General features: G+C 37.9%; 1 protein-coding gene across 1 annotated transcript; it reads left to right on the top strand.

The window, feature by feature from the left end:
* Window positions 1–830: 830 nt before the first annotated feature.
* LOC121637726 (platelet-derived growth factor subunit A-like) lies at window positions 831–13,315 on the top strand. Its single transcript, XM_041981958.1, has 6 exons — window positions 831–1,881; window positions 2,204–2,300; window positions 6,446–6,553; window positions 6,734–6,927; window positions 12,485–12,611; window positions 13,058–13,315. The coding sequence occupies exons 1-6, from the start codon at window positions 1,819–1,821 to the stop codon at window positions 13,066–13,068; spliced, it is 600 nt and encodes a 199-aa protein (XP_041837892.1). The 5' UTR covers window positions 831–1,818; the 3' UTR covers window positions 13,069–13,315.
* The last annotated feature ends 8,190 nt before the right edge of the window (window positions 13,316–21,505 follow it).

Raw genomic sequence — 21,505 nt, 5'->3', positions numbered from 1 at the left:
TCACAGGAACCTTAAAGACTGAGCCATTGTAACTAACTGTTAATGTTTCTTAGTGTGCCATAAGGTTAAAGGAGTTTCTGCACGAGAAAAAGAAGGAGACAAAAGGAGCATAAGTGTGTATGTTTGAATGCTTTAAGCTGGATTCCAAATTCCAGTGCCTCTTTATGAAGCTTCAGATGAGGAAAAAAAAGGCTTTCACATTTACTCAAAAACATACCCCATTGACCCAAGAAATTATTAAAGTAAACCTTAATTTCTCTGGCATATGACAGTCATTATTATTGTTATCTCTATCTTCCTTTTGTGGTTGTTAAACTCACTTTAACAAGAGACAAAATCATGAGTGTTTGCAGCTGATGAACCAGGGGAATTTATTCCATTGGTCAGGATATTCCTTTTGTGTGCACAACATTTTTTAATTTAACATTTTCAAAGATATTCTGGGGATGCCTTAAAAGTCCACCTGTATGAACAGTTTGGCTAAAGAGTTTAAACTATGATGTGATGATGTGACTTTGATCATATTGTAAGACAATTTCAAAACTTTTTTTTTATGGATTTGAAGCCTCCCAACACTGGCTGATTAAGACTATTTGACACCATGAAAGAATAGAAGGAGACAGTCTTTCCATATTTCTCTCTGTCGATTTTGTCACAGTCTGGACACTCGTATAAGGGGGTCACTGAACTGTCCCACACACTCTTTTATTTCTATGTGTGTGTGTTTATAGGAGAGATGGTGCTATTGACTGTGAAAGCAGCTTGTTCAAGTTGTTCTCCCTTTCTTTGCCCTTTAAATAATTAAGCTTCATGCAGATTCTGAAGCTGATCACTTCCGTTTCTGATCATTTACTTTCATTAGCTCAATATGTGATTCAAAGGTCCAAATTTACCCCTTATTCATGGAGGAAGCACAAATAAATATTTGAGGCCAATAACCCATAAGAACAACTTTAAAGTAGACATCAGTTTCTAGTGATTAAATAATTTGGCAAGTTATGTGAATGGGGTCAAAAGGAGCAGTTGCCTGACTGGTCTACAACTACGCGCTATAATGCAAAAGCGCGCTCGCAGTAGAGTGAAGCGAGGACGCGCACAGCTATATCCTGTGACTGAAAGCATCCCGACTTCATTCACTTCGGAGATCACAGGACCGCAGGGAGCTGAAATCAAATTCTTCTGTGGCTGCAAAGCGGGGAACAGTTTCTCTTTGTTGATAACATGTATGCTTAGTACTTAAAAAACTGCTCAGTTAGTTTAGGGTAATTCAAATTTGGCGAAAAATTGGGCGAAAATTCATGTTTGGCGAACAATTTGCAACAAACTACCAAGTGGCTCAAATGCTGCAGGCAGCATACCTGTGAGATTTTGGACTGGATTATAAGGAGGACAAAATAGTGGATATTACTGGATGTGTGGATGTAAAGAAGTTCCTATCCTTCCATCAGCACCTGCTCTCTCTGTGCCAAAACAAACAAACAACAACAACAAAAACGCCTGGACTTACCAATGGTGGGCTTTCTGCGTCAAACTAGACTGAAAATGGTTGTGAAACTCGGCGATTTGTGGTTTTTGCATTTGTGACTTGAAGGCTTGGTCACTCTTTGAGGAAATTCACTGGATGCACGACTACTCTTCTAGCTTTATTTAGGATTCAACAGATTATTTGACGTTTCAAAAGCACTTTCATTGAAGTTGTGGAAGTGGTCTATTCTCCCGAGGGATGGTTCAAGGCTTTCGAGATCAAGGAGCGACAGCCCGGCTCCTCCAGTGGACATTCGCCCCATCCTGGTGTCGATGCAGAGGATCTGAGAGGAGATGAAAGTCGCAGTCTACCACCTCCTCGCCGGCTTTCTTTGTCTGTTACGCACCGCAGCTGAGGTGAGCTGCATATAAAATGTGATCTTTTCTGTTGCCTAAATTTCTGTCACATTAAATTATTTTGGGGCTGAGCCTTCCTTTGAAGCTTTATGTTGCACGTAAAAAAGTGAATCCGCTCTGCGTAATTACGCACAAAACATTCTTTTTACGCACATAGTTTTCTGGCAAAGCCGCTACCAAAACTTCTTGAAAGCTTTTTTGGGGTAAACAATGATTTTGTGATCATCATATCCCATTTTGTATGCACTAGTGGATGCAGGACTATATTTCAACCCAAATAAATAAATAAATAAATAAAACTAACTAACTTTTCATCCCACAGGAGTCTCCTCTCCCTCGGGAGCTGCTGGAGCGTCTTTCTCGCAGTGAGATCCGCAGCATCAGCGACCTCCAGCGGCTGCTAGAGATAGACTCCGTAGGTAAATCACTTCATTACAGTACTCCAACTTTTCAGAGAAATGAATTATACTAATATAAATGTTGTAAGTACTTCACTTTTCAAATCAATGTTAGGTGTTTTATTCATAAAAAAAAGAAATAACATGTGCTATTAAAAATAAATTAAACTCAGTCAAATAAGAACAGATACAAATTTCACAATTTCTAAAGGTTTGTTGTTTGGATAAAAATAAACAGGAAGCTGAGTTTGAAGCACTAATGTCTTATGGCATGTTATCCCATGACTTAAGGTCAAAGATATATCACAGGGCAAGACCTCAATGGGCTTTAAAAGTAAGCATTGGAGGTTTTCACTCTTAGTTATTCATTTTTATTTATTTATTTATTTTTAAGTAATTTGAAGACTGAATGTTAGTAAGTGTGGCTAAGTCAGGACTGGTGAAATCTCTCCTTTCACCAGTTAAAATCTTGACAGCTAAGTTTTTAATAAGCTATTAAGAGTGGCAACATTTAATTTTCAATGTTTTGCAGAAGTCAGGGGATTAAAGTTGGCATATGGTTATTAAACAAATGTTCCCAAATGTCTCAGAAAAAGAAAGAAAGAAAGAAAAAACAATAACTTTTGATTTTTAATTTCTGCAATGTGGAGTTTCTGAGATGAACTACTGTGTCTTAATTTTTTATTTAGCTTCTATAAACGAAATGCTGAAAAACATGAGCCAGTGGAGACTTAAATTTGCTGGTCAGGGCTCTGACTTACCCCCTGTCTGTGAAAAAGACTGAAATGAGGCCTTGCAGGGCCATATTAAAGGATACAGTGTCATCTCACCACTGGGAAGTCTATCCAGATGTTGCAAGGAGGGCAAGTTTATTTCTTTGAAAAAGAAGAAGAAAAAAAAACTTAACTGTGAAATCTTTGTTTTCCTTTTCATTGGCAAGTAATTTGAGCTGTAACTGGAAGCATGAAAGGGCTTTTTGTGTGTTGTTGAATTATAAGGTAAACTGTCTCCAACTCTAATAGATCCATGTATTCATCATCAATAAACACTGGTGTCAGTTCTCATTAGCCATGTAATGAATCCCTGCTGATTAAAAAGAGACAGGAGGAAATCAGGCAGGCACATACACCTTGAGTCTGACTCCAAATTCCAGCAACACAAACTTTTTGCAACTCATTGTCAGTCGTAGTTGATTTTTGTTTCCATGTCTGTAGAACGGAGTGGTGCCACCATTAATCCTGGCATCATTGAGATGCAAATACCAAATGTGACGGCTCCCCTGCTCAGTGGGGGTCAAGTGGCTCAGTTCATTATACTGTTGTCATGCTGTCCATTATTGGTTTGAGGGGAGTGCTCGCTGGAAGGCTGCTGTGTTGCTATGTATAATTCATGCTCAAATTCCTACATGTCAGGGCGCGAGAGAGACGCACAGATGGAGAGGGAAATGTTGGAGGTAGACTTTGTTGAATCACCATCACATTGTTTGTACTGGCAGGCGTGTGTGTGACCGCTTGTATGTACACATATACATAGCCACCAAAAAAGATGAGTGAGGCAGGGTGTTCTGAATCAAAGAGAAACAATGGTGACATATTTTACACTTCTTTTTCTCTAAATACAGACCCCCCTCCACCCCACCCTTCCCTATAATCTTTGCTCAGAATTTATTGGCTTTGAACATATCTGTGGATGTCCTGTGGCTTTAATCTACTGAAACACACACACGCACACGCACCCACACACACACACTCAAAGACAGAGTTCACTTTAAAGACATGATCTTTAAAGAACAGATACATGCATCTTTATGAAGTAAATCATTATCCAAAAAGCTAAAGTTAAACATGTGAGAATATTTACATGACACAAGAAAACACTGAATTTTTGTGATAGTTTTAAAATGTCCATAAACATCTTAGTCCAGCCAAAATAATAAGAACTCAAACTTCTCTCACACCCAGTCATTAGAGGTCAAATAACTTCTGAATGTAGGTCATTCAACTAGTCCTAGCTGTTCTGCACATGCTCTAAAGTGCATCTGTTTGTAAAAACAGTAAAGTGTAGGTCTATATTAATGCAGTCCAATTACCAGTGAAGCTGCTCACTTTCAAATATTTTTTTTCTGTTTCTTCTTCTTTTGGTCAGAAGTTTAAACATGGCAGGAACTATGATTGAACAGCAGCCCACTAAAACTATATGTCAAAAAAGTTTCAAGACAAGTCACTTTGCTCTATAAATGTTTTTATAGCTGCAGCGTCATCTGACAAAATCAACTTTCAAGTTATTTAAATGCAATGTCTGCACAGAGAATTCAGCCACATTTAGATGTGAAATAATCTCCTATAGAGAAAGTTAGAAGCAGCTGAATGTCTTGAATATAATAACTTAATTCCCCTCCCATGCTTGTACTTAGAGAAGCGGTCCAATCAAATAACCAGGTCGAACTAAAACTACAGCATAACGCAGCTGTGCATGTATCTGTACTGACTGGTCCAGCAATGTCATAATAGATGTCTAAACCGATTAAAAGGTCAGCTTGACAACTACGATAAGAAATAATATTAGAGGTAAGTTAGATATACTCAGATCGAATGTTAAAGCAGGGATAAAAATATAGGAAGTTATGACTTACCAGCCTTACTATGGTAAGTGAACTATTTTGAGCAGTTCTAGTCATACAGTACTGGTCAAATGGTTGGACACACTTTCCCACTAAATCTAAAGGGTGAATGTGTCCATATTTTGACTGGTACTGTATGTTGACCACTCAAAGCCCTTTTAACAACAAGTCACATTTATCTATTTACACACATACACACACACAAGCACACACACAGCACTTTTATCGTTATATACAAAGTTTTTTCTCCTTTATATTTATAGAGAGGCCTGGAACCGATCCACCAACTTTCCTGTTGGTAGACAACTGCTCTTCCTCCTGAGCTACAGCTACACATATATTCTCATCTCACAATTTACAGCTATGGGTGGTGAAACTGCTATATATTGCTCAAATAAAGACTTTTGTATTACCCACGTATCACTGGGTAAAAACTATTGAAAACACCCATAACAAAGTAAAAATGGTAAAAGCTTTACTGCCATTAAACCAAAACAGATTTAGTAACATGGGTCATGTTACAAATATGTAAATAAGCTTAAAATCCAAAGAATGCTGCTTTTACATTTATATTTTGTTCTAGGCAAGTGGCTTTCATCCATTCTCTGTCAGTCTGTTTTCGTGGAAGCAAGAGTTTCTCTGAGCAAGTCTCACACCCTTAATTCATTAAACAGTCTCTGGTCTGATGATCAGCTGAGCGCAGAGGTAAACTGACTTCAGATTCACATTTGTTGGGCATGGCAAGTTATAGAAATAATGGTCAGGTCAAAAGTCGAGTTATTCATCTATCACAACATAAAAAAGTTGGACAAACATCCAGCCATCCGGATGAGCAAAAACTCACATGGTAACTACATAACAGCTTAAAATGAATTCCCCTTCCCTGACAAAAGTTCACGGAGCGTCCTGCTTTAACAACTGAATGTTTCAAACTCTGACTTAACAAAACATTTTCTCAGCTGATGGCCCACAAGTGATCCCTGCGTGAGCTTTTGATGTTGTGTGTCTGTGTCTAATGTGGATTTGATTTAAGACCTACCTGAGACACTCACTGACATACTTTGTTCCTCTCAGCTGGTGTTGAGAAAACTCAGTAACCTGTTGACACATATAAACATCATAACTCAGTTAGTGTAACCCGATTAAACTCCTGCTCTGATCAGAAGACACTTGATTAAGGTGTTTGTAATAAACAGCTTGCTGGAGCATGGAAGCATCCAAGATTTTTTCACATTCTCATTAGTTATCCATCAGTCAGTCTTTAAAGTTTCCAGATAACTCAGTCTCGGTACCCAGAGAAGGAATACTGATGACTTCAGAGGACTTAAGCAACATTTTGGCCAGTAACATAGCTAAAAGACCTAATGGGTTAAAATGAATGAAATGGATGTTACAACGAATAAATTCTAATCTTACCTCTTTTTGAGACATAATTTGAAGATAAAAAAAAATCCTGAGTGAATTCGGTAGAAGTGTATTATCCATAATGAGATAAGTCTCAGTGTTTGTTGACAGTGAGTTTGTGTGTTATTTTGTCTCTGTCCAGAGAACGAGGTGATTGGGGAGACCAAACAGAGCTACTACAAGGACTTCTCTCACAGCTTCCCTGACCAGAAGAAAGCACATACCCACACAAGAGAGAGGAGGAGCACCGGTAAGACACACACACACACACACACATACAGTCAGTCAGCTGCCTTAATATGCACAATTCGTCCTAATTTTTCAGTTACAATTCTATTGGAAAATATGCATGATATTGTATTTTGTGCAAAATGTTCATTTTTGCTGCAGGTTTGATGAAAAACCTTTAAACCTTTTTGCTCACCTGCAGTGGTTGAAGAGGCATTGCCAGCAGGGTGCAAGGTGCGCACAACAATATATGAAATCCCCAGGAGTCAGGTGGATCCCACGTCGGCCAACTTCATTATCTGGCCTCCCTGTGTCGAGGTGAAGCGTTGCACTGGCTGCTGCAACACAAGCAACATGCGGTGCCAGGCGGCTCGCAAACACCATCATACTGTCAAGGTAAAAGATAAAATCTTGCTTTTGCACATCTGAAAATGTGACCTGTAGTGTGTACATCCAATTTAACCTTTATAAAATGCATCACTGGTAAGTGAATTTTTCATGTTTGTGTGTGCATCAGGGGCTTTCAGTTTGTATACAGTTTGCAGAGAATTAAGGTGAGCAGAGAAACTGTCTATGTTCTCACGATTTGTGCAGCATAACAAAAAGCCTGTTTTTTCTCTGCTGTCAGGAAGTGGTAGACCAGGTCTGTGTGATGGTGTGATGATCTTTATTCATTCTAATCAGAACAATCAGACTTTATAAAGATGCCATTACAATCCTAGTTTGAGTGGTGTCAGGTTCATGGAAGCTTATCAAAGACATCAATAAATCGAGAGGGTGCAATGAGACCAATGCTTTAGTTTGCTATTTTATAGATAGTGATCCAGATCTGTGTCATGAAATTCATCAAACAAATAAACAGTACTGGTTGTTTACTTCTACCAAGTGAGAGCCACTCTGAAAGTACAGAATATGATGAACGGGAAAGAAATACTCCTTACAAGATCAAAGTAAAAAAAAAACAAAAAAAAACTCAATTTTCTAATACTTGTTCTGGACCGATTTGAGCAAACAGCACTGTGAGAAGTCAGACCTCCACTCTCTTGGGCTACCTCATCCAACTCGCCCAATTAACTCCAAGGCATTTCCAAGCCAATGAAAGCTATATTGAGACACATCTTCAGCAAGTTCTGTGTCTGTGTCAGCTATGCATGTTATCAGGGAATGTTCCCTCCTGGTAGGGTCTGGATTTTGGGCATTCCTCTTGTCTACTTTTAGTATAAATCCAAATCTAGATAGCAGAAGTATAATTCAAGTCAAAAGTTAGGACACACTGACCCATCAGATTTGAATGAGTTGGTGTGTCCATTCAACTGTACCAACATTCAGCTGGTACTGCGTTACACTCATATTTAAAGTACTGTTAGGATATAAATAAAACCACACATATTTAAGACAATGACGGTTACTGAACATGTTCAAAGATTGCTAATAAACAGAAATAATAAGTCTACAAACATTATGAAAGATCTTTTTGTTATTTGTCTTTTAGTGGCACCAACTCCAGACACACACATAAAACTAATAATGGCACAGCCACTTACTGGAGGTACACACTCTAAACCTGCCAAAAACAATTACTCCTCCCAGCTCAGCCATTGCATAAGTGTTAGTGTGTGTGTGCTGATGACGTTTAAGAGTCTGGCAGGGGCTTAGTTTTAAAACATAATGACTTCCTTTAGATCATCCAGAGCTGGAAATGAGACTCAATAAACCACAACTGGTTCACAGTCACAAGATGCCAACTGGAGATCACCCAAGTCAAGTGTGTGCATGTGTGTTTATGTGTGTGTGTGCGTCCTGCAAATAAGAAGACATTTAAGACATTAATACCAACACACTGGCAGAATCATGTACATGATAGGTAGGTCATCAAATTACCTGCTGAGTAGTTTTTAAGTGCTTTGTCTTTTCAAAACAGTTTCAAATTATGTGTTCCAAGACTCTTTCTTATATAATACCTTACAGCGTCAGGCTAATTCTGTAATATGTACAGTAGAAGTTGATATGTGGACTCTGGTCTACTTACTCAAATACTGAGAAAGAAATAAACTAAATTAGAATACTGAATAGAAGGTGTTAAGAGAGAATAATAAGAGAAGAGTAGATGCAGAGATGAAAATAGGTACTGAAAGAGTTGCCAGAGGTCAAGAAAGAGAAAAGGAGAGTTTGATTTTCTGTGCTTTGGTCTGCTGAAACTCAATCTCAGATGAAAGGACTCCGCTTACAGAGGAAATCAAAAATAAAGTCACTCACATGTGCTGAGATCCAGTGTCAGAGGGTAAACGGTCACGACTGCAACTGCTTTCAAATACAGCCAGGGGGAGAATGGCAAGACCAAATTTCAGGTAGTGTGGCCACATGTGCAAAAATGAGAGTAAAAGCAAGATAATATGAGCACTGATATCTAAACAGAAAGTATCTGGCAGGTAGTGTAAATGGGATCAGACTCTGTAACTTCAGGTTTAAGACAGTGGATGGATTGCTCTTCGGTTTTGAGTAAGTAAATGTCTCACTTGTTAATGTTCAAGGTCTTGGAGATCCATTACTGTAAAAGCTAAATATATGTAACTCTTGCTAAGAAGTGGCAACAGTAATTTCTGGGTTCTGGTTTTGCTTTGAGCTCGTTGGAGTACTGAAACTAACCTAATTAAACATGAAGTCATCATCTTTAACACATTCCACTTAAACGCACCTTTCAAGATGTCAGTGGTACAAATCATATTAAAGTTAAGAGGGACCTCTTTTTGCATTCGTATGTTTAGCTAGTATCTAAATCTCTGTTCAAATGGACTGACTTGTGAAATAAAACCAGCCAGTGGACAAACTTGCTACAAAAACAAACAAAACAAGAAGACTGGCATGTACTACATAACATTCCTCTGTCCTCAAACAGCTGCTGTTACTAAAGTAGTTTAAGTGTCAAATTGTACATGTAAAAACTTCTGATTTTCCAACTTTTACTTTTACTCAGGTAAAAAACATGATTCATGCCAGTTTTTAAAGAATGCACAATAGTATCCTCCTTTTGTGCTCCCTCTTTATTCTGGATTAGGTCTACTTTATTGTCCAGTAATGGGGCTACCTGTTAAACTACTGTAATTTTTACCAGACTACAGTAAGCAGCCTTGTTTTCCTGCCTCCATGCCTAATATTTCCTCCTGATTCTGTGTTGCTGGAGCTTGTTCAATTGGTCCCAAGGTGCAAGACTTTGTGTTTTGGGAACTCACTCCTGCGAGCGTAACAATGGTCTTAAACAATCTCCACTTGTACACAATTTTTCAAATTGTGGATTGGTGATACCTAAACTCTTCTGAAATGGTTTATGCAACCTTTTCCAGCCAAATGGAGATCCACTATTAGATGTTTTCAGAAATCCTCTGCAGGCCACGACATATTTCTACAATGTTTTGTGAAGACAAAACGAATATGTGTTGCATGAAATTCTACTCTTCTACTAATTTAGGAGGCTTGCATATTCAATATTGGATCATTTTCCTTAATGGATGAAGAGCAAGATCATTTTTCATTTGCTTCTTTGAATCTAACTTAAGCATCACTGTGGATGAATATGCAGTCCTCTAAATTTAAAGACAAATGTGTTAAAGATGTGAAGCTACATGCATTGTGCCAAACAGCTGTACACTTTACCTATACTCTAAGCTAGGATTCACACATACACACGTCAGGCATTAACAGCTTCTTTTCTAATTCCTCTTAAATGTGGTGACTTCTTGCGTTTTAGAATTCAGTTTTGGGTGTAATGCCTAATGTTACCACATGCATTCAGAACAGGGGTGTCCCTCTCTACTTTCAAGAATGTCTTTGAGACTAATCTTTTCTAAGAACACCCCCTGTCCTAACTTCTGTAACTTCCTGACACAACTATATTTCAGTGCATGTTTGTGTGGCTTTGCCTCTTTTATGTTTACTTTGTCAATGAAATAGATTTGAACTGATTTTTCCATTAATGTAGAGACCAGGCTTCCTAACTGGGCTTTAATATTCTTCCTAGCTGCCAGTGATAGAGAAAACTGTTAAATGACCAAATGTAAATGTGATTCATGAGGTTTGACTGTTTCTACCTCAGCAGGTTTTTTTTTTATTATCTCTGTGTTTTAATGTAGCTACAGCTGCATACCTGTTCACATAGTGTATTCAAGCAGTTCATTGCAACATGTCAGGGTTCACTGTATGTCATCATGCCCTGAAAGATAGATCATTGTAGAAAGAATGCTATAGCAGCAGTTTATTACCTTGGCTGAACCCCCTTACTCCTGCTTCTAAGTCTCAGCCTGGCTGTTTCTGAGGTTGTTCAGACTTGAAGCAGAAATGCTTGGGCAATCACACCTGGAGCTCCACTCACTTGGCACCATGTCAGTGATGTGAGCATGAAGCACAAACTGTGATTGCATGTTTTGTGTCATTCGTTTGGTCAATTTCTTGGTGTAAACGTGTTCCAGAGCAAATAAGACCAGCAGTTTCAGCAGCTAGGTTCACATGTTCAGGGTGGGCAGCAAGTGTAGCTTGTGTCGACACAAAAAAAAGAAAATGCATCATTTCATGTCAATGAAATCAAGCCTCTTGTCAGTGAGAATGCAATTCCTTCTTCCAAACAAGACCAGACAGACCTGTGTGTTGACACTGCGAAATTACTTACAGATAACAAGTTCGGGGAAAGTGTTGTCTGCATCACTTGCACTGCACATTTGCTGCACATTTAACTGAAATGTTGTTGCTCAGTACATTCGTGAAAGACACAATCTGTAAGCAATGGGTTAGAGGTACAGAAACAGTTTGGGCAGCAATGACAAGTGCTCCATTTCCCAGCCATTTATCAATGCAACAAGTAAACAGCAGATATGATAAAAATATTTCACATTTAATGAGATCTTGGATTGGTAACATTAATCTTGGGTGTACACCCCTGGTGCTCTCCATGATTGTTTAGATCCTATATGCATTAGATTAATGTAGCTTTTTGCAGTAACATTTATCATTTGTCCACCATTATGGCTACAGTCTTAATTTTATATCACAATCAGCTTTACTGGCCAATCACAAATAAGATTGTAGTTTAGCGTAAAATACACCACCCCCGACATGAGAGTAGGAATTAGTCATTTTTCTGTTGTTTTTTCACAGGACATCCCAGTTAATTTCACTGTGAAAAATGTAAGATTGAACTGTTACTTAGTGTTTTAATGGCTTAGCTTCAATTACAGACAAAGGATGTTTTCACCTTTAGAGTTCCAATCAGAAAGAAAATAAGGATGAGGATTAGCTTTTGGTCCTGTCACCAAAATAAAGAGCACTACTGATCTGTGCTAATTGGAAATTCACAACGTCGTAACTCCAGTTATCATTGATGGGAACATCACACCTGGGTGCACATGCTTTTTTTTCTCTAATGGTGCTGTGCACAAGCATCATGTAGGCGCTTGATATGTATTAGACTTGCTGCTGTGTTCATCTGTAGCAGTAAGGGTTGTTATTAAGACAAAAAACTACCTGGCTACCACAGAAATAGCACTTGAAGAAGCTGTACGGGAAGTATATCATTTATACAAAAAAATTAACCACACTTTTCATCTATTTTTTAACATCTGCAATAATCTTAGCATAATATGGCACCATTAGTTACTTAAATTTTGAGGTGCAAGACTGGCCAAGCAAAGCACCAGGTTTTGTGATGCTAAATTTGGCACACATTGGTATTCATGACGTGTTGAACAGAAATTATAAACTTAAAATGTAAAAATTGCATTAACAAATATAGTTTTAGAAGTAATGTCTGTACAAGCTCAGGTAGTACGTTTGGTAACAGGACATGCTAACATTTTCAGCTTCTATTAGAGCAGATAAAACACCTTTCATTCCACTCTGGCAAAGTTGCTGCTTTGTTTTTGATTTTGAAAAAGATTTTCTTGTCTGAATTTCTCATCTCTTTCAGGTGGCAAAAGTGGAGTACGTGCGGCGGCGGCCGAAGCTGAGGGAGGTACAGGTGAGGCTGGAGGATCACTTAGAGTGCATGTGCACCAACAAACGTCACATCAGCCCAAACTCAGACACAGACAATGGTGAGTATGTGTGTAAGTGTGAATGTGTTCAAGCATGCAGTGGTTGATTTCACATAAAAAAGGTCTTTCATGTTTAAATGTGTGTACTGAAACCAACACAATTGATAACAGATCTGAGTATCTACTGTGATTTTCCAGCCTGCTTTGCTACCTTCAGGGCAATATCCCCACAGAACACACATACACAGGGCCAAAGTGTACAAACACACTTTCAAAGTGTACTCAAAATCCAACACTGCATAAACCTTTGTGCCTGAACCATATGCAGGTTTTTCTGCAGCAGCAGCTGCCTTTGACAAAATCTGCTGCTGCTACTGCTGTTTTTATTTACTTAGTTATTTAGTTAGTTTTTTTCTGTGCCTCTGCTGGGTACAAAAATTTGCCATCCCCAAAGTGTGTCTAGTTTCATGTGTCCACATATTTACCCAGCCTTTCTTCCCCAACAGGCATCAGGTGAAGAAGTACAGAAAGATGGCGGAGCGGAGGAGATAAATAGACAAAGACCTGAAACAGAAAACAAGAACTGCTCATAACTTCTTCACCAGCTGCCAGTGGCAAGTTTAATGAAGCACATGGTGTCTCAGCATTTGTGGGAGTCTTGATGGAGAATATTTGACTCGTGTGGACCTCAAATATACACGTAGGTGTTTGCTTTAAAAAAAAAAAAGCATCAAACTTTCAAATCCAGACATGGATCCCAAGCAGGCTGACGATTCCTCGATGGAGAGAAGATGTGTTTAGAGCTAAAGAAAATGCCACATTGATAGAAGTGACAGGTTTTATGAGATCGAGAGACTTCATTTCTGTGTCCTGCTCCTTCACCTGAGTATAAATCATTGAGGGACTCGGATTATATACTGGTTGGAATCCTTTCTAGAATCAGTGACTGGGATTAGTTTTTTTTTTTTTACTCCAAGTTTGACTCTTCCTTAATTAAACACTCACACTCATGCATGTATACCTTTTTACTTTTTATAACCTCTCATTTTCTATCACTGTTTTTACTTCTGGTATGTTATCTCCATTCTGAATGGAGGGAAAATATCCTCCTGGAATGGTACTGAAACTAATAAAATATTTATATAAAACATTGATGGTGTGATAAATGGATAAAAACAGCCCATAACTTGTGAGTTTGTCACAAAATGCCTACAGACTAACTAACAAGATTCAGATATAATCTTGCTTTGGCACAGAATAAATTGTAATGTACACTCGTAAAGCCTTGTTTAAGGAAAGAGTAAAGCAAGTTATAGTTCCATCCATCCATCCATCCATCCATCCATCCATCCATCCATCCATCCATCCATCCACGTAGAACGTGCCCAGAACACTTAACCATGAAAGCATCCTAATCAGATGTCCGAGCCACCTCATCTGGCTCTTCTTCAAAATTTCCCAAATAACTCTCCTGTGCTGGAATGTTTCTCTGTGCTATTGTGTTTCTACTATTATTTCAAATGTAGGTCTAGGAAATCAAAATTGTTGTAGAGAAAGGTAAATGTTTCCAGTAGTGACGTCACCCTCTGACTACCCAGCCCTGGATGAAGTAGATGAGAAGGTAACTTTAATCCAAACACAACACTTTTTTTTTTGTTTCTTGGCTCACAAACATCACTTCTGACTCTTGGTATTTGGAGAAGCTCTCCTACATTGACGTGTCTAAGCTGGAATCAAATTGAGATATTTTGTCACAGCACAGTTAAGCTTATCGTTGCTTAGGTAAATATCAATGTGGGATTAGAATGAGCAAAGTAAACTACAGCTTTTGGTAAACACAAGCAGACCCAAACTGTTTAATCCAATACTGAAGATGGAGTACCTGGTCAATGACTGATTTTCAACTTGGCAACTAACCAATCCCTTTAGTCTTGCTTCAGACATCCTCCCAAATTCATTGACGTGCATTACCGCAACAACAACGCCAAACAACTATGCATCTAAACATGAAGTAAGGCAAAAATCATAATAATGCCCCAAATAAAAAGCTCTTTATGATGATAAATATCTTCACAAATAGTGGACAAAAACAAATGCTATGATACGAAACAAACACAGATGTGTGTCAGGTTCAGGATCCATCAACAGGGCCAGTTTCATCCTGATTATCATGTTTGGAGCAACAGGAGCTTCTGGTCAGGAGCAGCAGGTGTTTGTGCTCCCATCCTGGCTGATGTAGAATAAGATCAACATTATTCTACATGCTTGTGTCTGTTGCTCCTCAGAGGTCATCCTCTGTGAAAAAATGAGGGGTGAAGGCAGTGTTTAGTTAACTCTCTGAACTAGTTTTCTAAAAGATGAAAGTGGATTTATAGACTTTAAATCAACTTATCTGTTCTCCTTCATAGAACGAGGGCTGCTTAACACTGTAGTCTTTGCAGCAGACACACATTAGTAATAATTAAACAACAATTAAATATATATATATATTTTTTACTGTAAATTAAAATTTCATTGGCATTTTTATTTATGTGTGTATTGATCTAGGACAGATGATACATCACATGTCAATGGAAAATTCTAAGGAAACATCCTGGCATGTCTGCAGAGTTGCTTGAATATTTCTAAGTAGCTAAGCAAATATTATTGATTGTGTATGTTGTAAATCTTACACTAATGGAGTTTCAAGTATTAAGAACCTTAACACCATTCTTAATTGTAAATTTGCATAATTGGGATTCTTTAGAAATTGTCCTTAATGCATTTCATGTGAATAATGAATTACATCATCTGTGAGTACATCACTCCCAACAAAGCTCCATCAGCACAATTTGGTGTGCTTCAGTTTTTACATTGGGAGCAAGCAGCATCTGGTCAACACCCACCTATATTCTTTCTCTTCACCACATCCATTGGCCTTCTGATCTAAATGAAATAGGCAATATTATGATTTAGATGCAAGAAAATCTTCCAACATAAACTTTGGCTACAGCATGCTAACATCAAAACTATAACGGCTTTGTTTCAGCGTGCGAAAGCAAAATAATTTTATGTTACAACTAAACCATTTTTGGAAACACATATAACAGCAGAAATAAAGAGGAGATTGTGGAGTTTGTTTTGAAAGTTGTGAAATTTTCATCCAAACCTGAGGCATGGAGTTGGACCTCATGTGAGGCCGTTCCAGTCCCTGCTGGCATCCTGAAAAATGCTGTTTGGACTATTATTTGTGGTTTCCCTGCTTCTTGCATCAACCTCAAGCAGCTCTTCGTGTTTCAGACATTAAACAGTTGTTATGACATGCTTCAACGGCTGACTGCATTTAGCTTAAACAGAGGATGAGAAAAAATGCTTGCTGGTTGTGATGGCAAAGACAAGCAGATAGTCAAGTGACTTAATGCAAACTTGAGGTCAATTTGCATAACTTACTATGCTGGCATATTGCGCTTGGAAGAGCTGGTGTAAACCATGTGTAGACATTGGCAAACAGTGCAGCTAGTGTGGATTGTTGGTATAAATACCAAAACTGAATAATTTAGTGGCTCTATATGAGCCACACAAAGAGGATACTGTTTAAAGAAATAAAAAAAGAAAAGCTTTGGATTTTGAATCCTGTGCTGTCGATTCATCTGTTGTGTTCCCAGGGTCTAGCTAAATAACCAACAAGTAAATGCATAAAACAGGCAGTATCATGTGGAATAAAGCTCTAAAAAAACAGTCTTTGTGAGGGAGGGAACAAGGAGAGAGGAGACAGATGGGGATAAGACTGTGAAACAAGGTCTGAAAGGTGAGAGGGAGGAAATGAAAACAGACAGGATTGAATGCAGCAAGTGTGTATGTATGTGCATAAGTGAGAGGGAGACTATAAAACAGTATGAGTGTGTCTTTGTGTGTGAGACAGGATAAAGAGTGGGTTTGTGTGTGTGTGTGTGTGTGTGTGTGTATGACACAGAGAGAGAAACTCCATCTCTCTAAAGCTCAGTTAAGCAGATTAACAACAGGCTAGCTAAAATACTGAATGCTCCGCAGGTCAAACATAACCTGATATAAGCAGATGGAAGTTCAACTTGCCTCTTCGAATACAGATTTCAGATCAGATTACCAAACCGCTGTATTTCTACACTCAACCATTAAGAAGCTGAAAGTATATCTAATTTAAGGTCAGGCGGTTTGTCCGGATAAACACCTCCAGGTTTTGTTGCTATTGTCCTCTGGTCGTGATAGACAGATTCCTTTCTTTTTATTCTATTAAAACTTTTATAATGCATGATATCTAAGCATACTTTTCCTAGAGTAATGGCTGCCATGTCCCCTCTGCTGAACACAAAACCCAGAATTCTTATTGAAATGCATTCCTGTTAAACAGGTGGGTGCAAGGTGGCACAAAATACAACAGAATTCATGTTCAATAAGATGTTTTTTATCTCATGACTCATGGCTTCTGTGAACCTGCATTGATTTGGAATAATCTGGTCCAGGCTGTTCAAATGAAAAAAGTAAAGTTGCACACCAAGCAACATTGTGTGATATTAGCAGGGTTGTTTTGAAAAAAAAAAAAGGGGATCTTATCACATTAATATAATGTAATAGTTCTATTGTAGAAACGTGAAACATATCATGCTATAACACGATACGTTTTGTGGTAAAAATGTGAAATATGAGCCATATTTGTCGTTGTATGGGGAAACTGCATGCTATGGCCAGAGAAATGTCTAATTTACCAAATGGGATTAAGCTGTACTTCATTGGAGAGATTTGGTGAAGCTTGGAGGACACTGTGATATTGTTGACGTTGCACCCTTAAAGAAGACAGGACCACGTTTTTATGTCGGCAAGTTATTTCTCCCAGTCCCAACGAGGCATATAGACTTTATCATTTTTATTTTTATTTTCAGAAGACAGCCACAAGCGTAATCACTGGTACATGTTATTAACTAAAAGCAGCACACACACTCTGGCAACTCAGACACATGCACGCAGGCAGGTGACGTACCGTGTTGCTCATAACTATCCAACAATTCTGTATGTACAATAAACCAAAGTAGAACAATTAATCATTGACAAAAATAACTGGAATGCTTCTACTTAAGAAGAATATTTTCCATAAACTGTATTTTGCTCCAATATTTCTAGGTCACAAAAACATCTGCAGACAGTACAGGCTACTTTGATTCATGTTCTTACAATAAAATTTGATCACATTATAACGTGATACACTTCACATTTTTACGATTAAACTATCACGTTATAATGTGATGAAGTCCCAATTTTTTTTATTTGGGTGACAGCGCCATGCATCCGTAGCATAGCATTTTGTGCTGTGTATTTGAGAAAGGGACACTCAGCCACGTGCCTTTACTCTAATCCTAACCATTTACTGTGCAATATTAATCACAAAATATGACATTGAAAATGCCTAAAATGCATAAAAGCAATAAAAAGTACCATAAGTGCTAAAGTTGTGTGCTATTTAGACACATTGCCATTGGATCATGTTATGTGTCATATTCTGCATTTCTTAAAATTTTTACCTTTTTCTTCTTATTCAAGGTCTTTGTATTAAGTCAAGTTAGCCATCTATTTTCTCTCTTCATGTCCAGTTCTTGGTGATATTAATCCATCTTTTCATAGTAAGCTTTTTTTTAATCACAAATGTCTTATCATCATTAGCCCATCAATCACTCACACTGTGAGGTCCCAGTGAAGTCAAACTAACAGAATAAGAAGAAAAAAAAAACAAAAAACTCTTGTTTTATTTATACTTTTTTCTTCACTTCCTCTCTAATCTTTTGCTTTCCTTTCCATGTGTCACACAGAGCTGCTTTACCAGATAAACATGTCCCCCTTCCAGGATCAGACTTGTTCCCACCACTGGATACAGCAGGGCTGGAGAACTGGAGAACTGGCGATGAGGTTTGGCATCATACAGCTGGATTAGGTTTTACTGCTGTGCGGCCAAGGCTGATATTTAAGTGCTGGATTCTGTAGGAGATTTTATTTCCAATGAACAATAATGCGAGCAGGCAGGACAAACAGCTCAAAAGTTTTTATTTGTTTTTACCTGCTCCCTAATTATGTAGCAACATTTTCAATATATCCACCTGTGTCCCACATGTTTATAATGAAGACCGATGCTTGAAGAGTCACTTCACACATCGCTGTTATGGTCACCCCTCCGGTTCAAGTTCTCTTTTCTTGACAAATGTTACAGGGTTTGACAGTTTATTTGCCTTTGTTTTAACATAGCGTGACGAATCCAGTTCCACATGTTGGTCAAATCTATTTCCTCTGTTTGTATCATATTTTTCCTGTTTTTCTCCATTAGAGCTCTTATATGTAAAACATCCGTTATCAGATAAAGACTCACACCCAGAACAACACCATAAAAAGACACAAGTGTATTAGCTCCATTGATGCACAAAGGGTTGCAGTGTTAGGTAAATGCTCAAAAATTGTCTGTTTTCTTTATTAAGTTAAAGAGATAAACCTTGTATGCCATAACAACATTAACAGTTTCATGCGGGTTTAACACTGTTGATTTAGCCACAAATTCTATAGAAGAAGGAGGGAATAGTTAAAGTACTCCTTTGTAGATTTCTTTGCAAGACACAAACAGTTCAAGACCCATCCATTTTAGACAGTTCTTTAAGTTTTTTGCTTTCCCTTAACCTGTACACAGCTAGGGGTAGATACAAATATACATGGTTGAGGTTAGAATGGAGGCAGTGGAAGATCTAGAAGTTTTTACATGGTGTGGTAAAGGAGTGGCAAGAGGTCAAGCCAACGTGGCACTGGATGTGCTCAGAGCACACACAAATCCCCTATATGTAAATAAAGTAAAATAAATAAAAAACCATGGACGATAATTAGGCTTAAATTAATATGCACCATATATAGATATAGATAGATATAGATAGATAGATAGATAGATAGATAGATAGATAGATAGATAGATAGATAGATAGATAGATAGATAGATAGATAGATAGATAGATAGATAGATAGATAGACAGATCCAACAGCCTATTAAGTTTTGCACAATGAGCCAGGTGGTTTTGGAGCAGGGACACATCAAAAACCTGCAGGATTGTGGCCCTTGAGGACCGGACACCCCTGGATTAAAGGGTCGTTGCCTTTTATCTGCTGTATCACTGTGTCCTCTTTCTTTACTCTACTTTTCATTTCTGGTCACACTTTACCTTTTTTTCTGTCCCCTCCGGTCCAGTAATATTATGGAAATTCTGTAATTCAAAATAAATAAATAAATAGTCATTTAAATAAAAAATCAGATTATCAAGAGGAGCCTTATACCTATGAAGCTCCCCTTGACAACCAGACCATCATTCTGCTTGCTACAATGCTGAATAGGACAAGTAAAAAAAAAAAAAAAAACAACAAAAAACAAAACAAAACAAGTCTACCAGATACAGATTTTGCTTCAACAAACCAAATAAATTAAAAAGGCGCAGCAGCACAAACATGACATGGAGGTCTGCTGTTGTTGTTTTTCTGAGTTTAAGCAGGTACTTAGTGCAGATCACAGCCAAAAGATTCTGATTCCAGTTTATACTGACACCCCTCACCTTTCGAGAAAATTTCAGTCTGGAGACTGTTGTCAACTCTTTGCAGTTTTATCCACCCAAAACTCTGTTACCATAAAAATGAGAGGCCAGAAGTCAGACAATCTTTTGCGTTTTACGCTCTCAACATTTTGGTGTTAACAGGTCATAAGAAGATCTGCCTGTGCTTCACCAGATGAAGTACTGTACATCTCTCTAGCTTGACCTTAAGCCTTGTTAACAGCACCATGTCTCTGCGCAATGAGACATAGCTTTCATCCAAGCATTAAACAACTGACCTTTAAAAAAAGCAATTGACTTTGTGTGCCGTTTCAACTAATAAATTAGTCGTGCACATCCCTAGTTAATACACATCATTATTTTACCGTTTTATAGTGTCATGGTGTGATTCAATAATGAGAGCACCTCTCAAACACTGCCAGCCATATAAATCTATATATTGGAAAGGGAGAAATGTTTTCAAGTATAGAAATGGCTACGAATAAGCAGTTCTAGCTTTACTATAATTGCTTAAAATGAACCAAATAGCAACAGCACTCCGATAGCTATTTATTTATTTAGTTTGACTGGATTAAAAAGAATTTTGTAAAACATAGTTTTGTTGATTACTAAACAAACAATGTCTAACAAAAATTTTCTTGAGCATGAGACATTAAATGATTTCAACCTTGGACTTGTTTCTAGTAGTGTCAAAAAAAGAATAAATCTGGAAAAGAATAAGGAAATAAATAGGCAAAAAATAAGGAAAAGAATAAGTAAATATAAAGCAAAAATATATAGGGAAAAAACTGGAAAAAATAAATAAATAAAAATTAAAATAATTAAATTACATCAAAATAAAAAAATAAAAAAAACATAAAAGTATTTTTATTGTTTCATGTATTTGTATACACATTTCCTAATTCATTTCCTTGTTCTTTTGCAGATTTATTATTTTTTGAAGCACTCCAATCATTCCATATGTTCCCACATAAATCACAAATCTGGGACTGGCAGCTGCAGGTCTTTGTTACACTGAAACCTCCAGGAAAACAGCTTCCTGATCACTATCATGATATTTAAATGCCCAATTCTACTCCGAACTATACACCTCCTTTTTCTGCTGTTCACAGTTTGACTTCAGCTCAGCTTTTTAAAGACATAAGCCTCTTTACAAACACTACAAAAAAGCTGTCCTGCTGCCAACCACTCCAAATCACTCAGTAAAATAAGCCCCCCTCTCGTGCCCCCTCATCGTCGTCTCCATCCCCTGCAGCTTGACTATTGTCTTTGGTCAAGCAAAAGGCCTGCTGCTGCCACTGAGAGACAGAGAGAGCAGTGGTGTTGTTGAACAGAGAGGTGGAGGAATGAGTTTGGGAGGTGCTAAATGCTTTT

This window comes from Melanotaenia boesemani, chromosome 4, assembly GCF_017639745.1.
Source record: "Melanotaenia boesemani isolate fMelBoe1 chromosome 4, fMelBoe1.pri, whole genome shotgun sequence".
NCBI lineage: Eukaryota > Metazoa > Chordata > Actinopteri > Atheriniformes > Melanotaeniidae > Melanotaenia > Melanotaenia boesemani.
Note: the sequence above shows the minus strand (reverse complement) of the source record. Positions and strands in the feature narration are given on the sequence as shown.

Bases quoted from the DNA above. Each gene is read 5' to 3' on its own strand.
- LOC121637726 (XM_041981958.1), top strand. From the start codon at position 1,819: ATGAAAGTCGCAGTCTACCACCTCCTCGCCGGCTTTCTTTGTCTGTTA. The intron at 6,554-6,733 runs GTAAGACACACA...GCTCACCTGCAG, and splicing joins AAGAGAGAGGAGGAGCACCG to TGGTTGAAGAGGCATTGCCA. The intron at 6,928-12,484 runs GTAAAAGATAAA...CATCTCTTTCAG, and splicing joins AACACCATCATACTGTCAAG to GTGGCAAAAGTGGAGTACGT.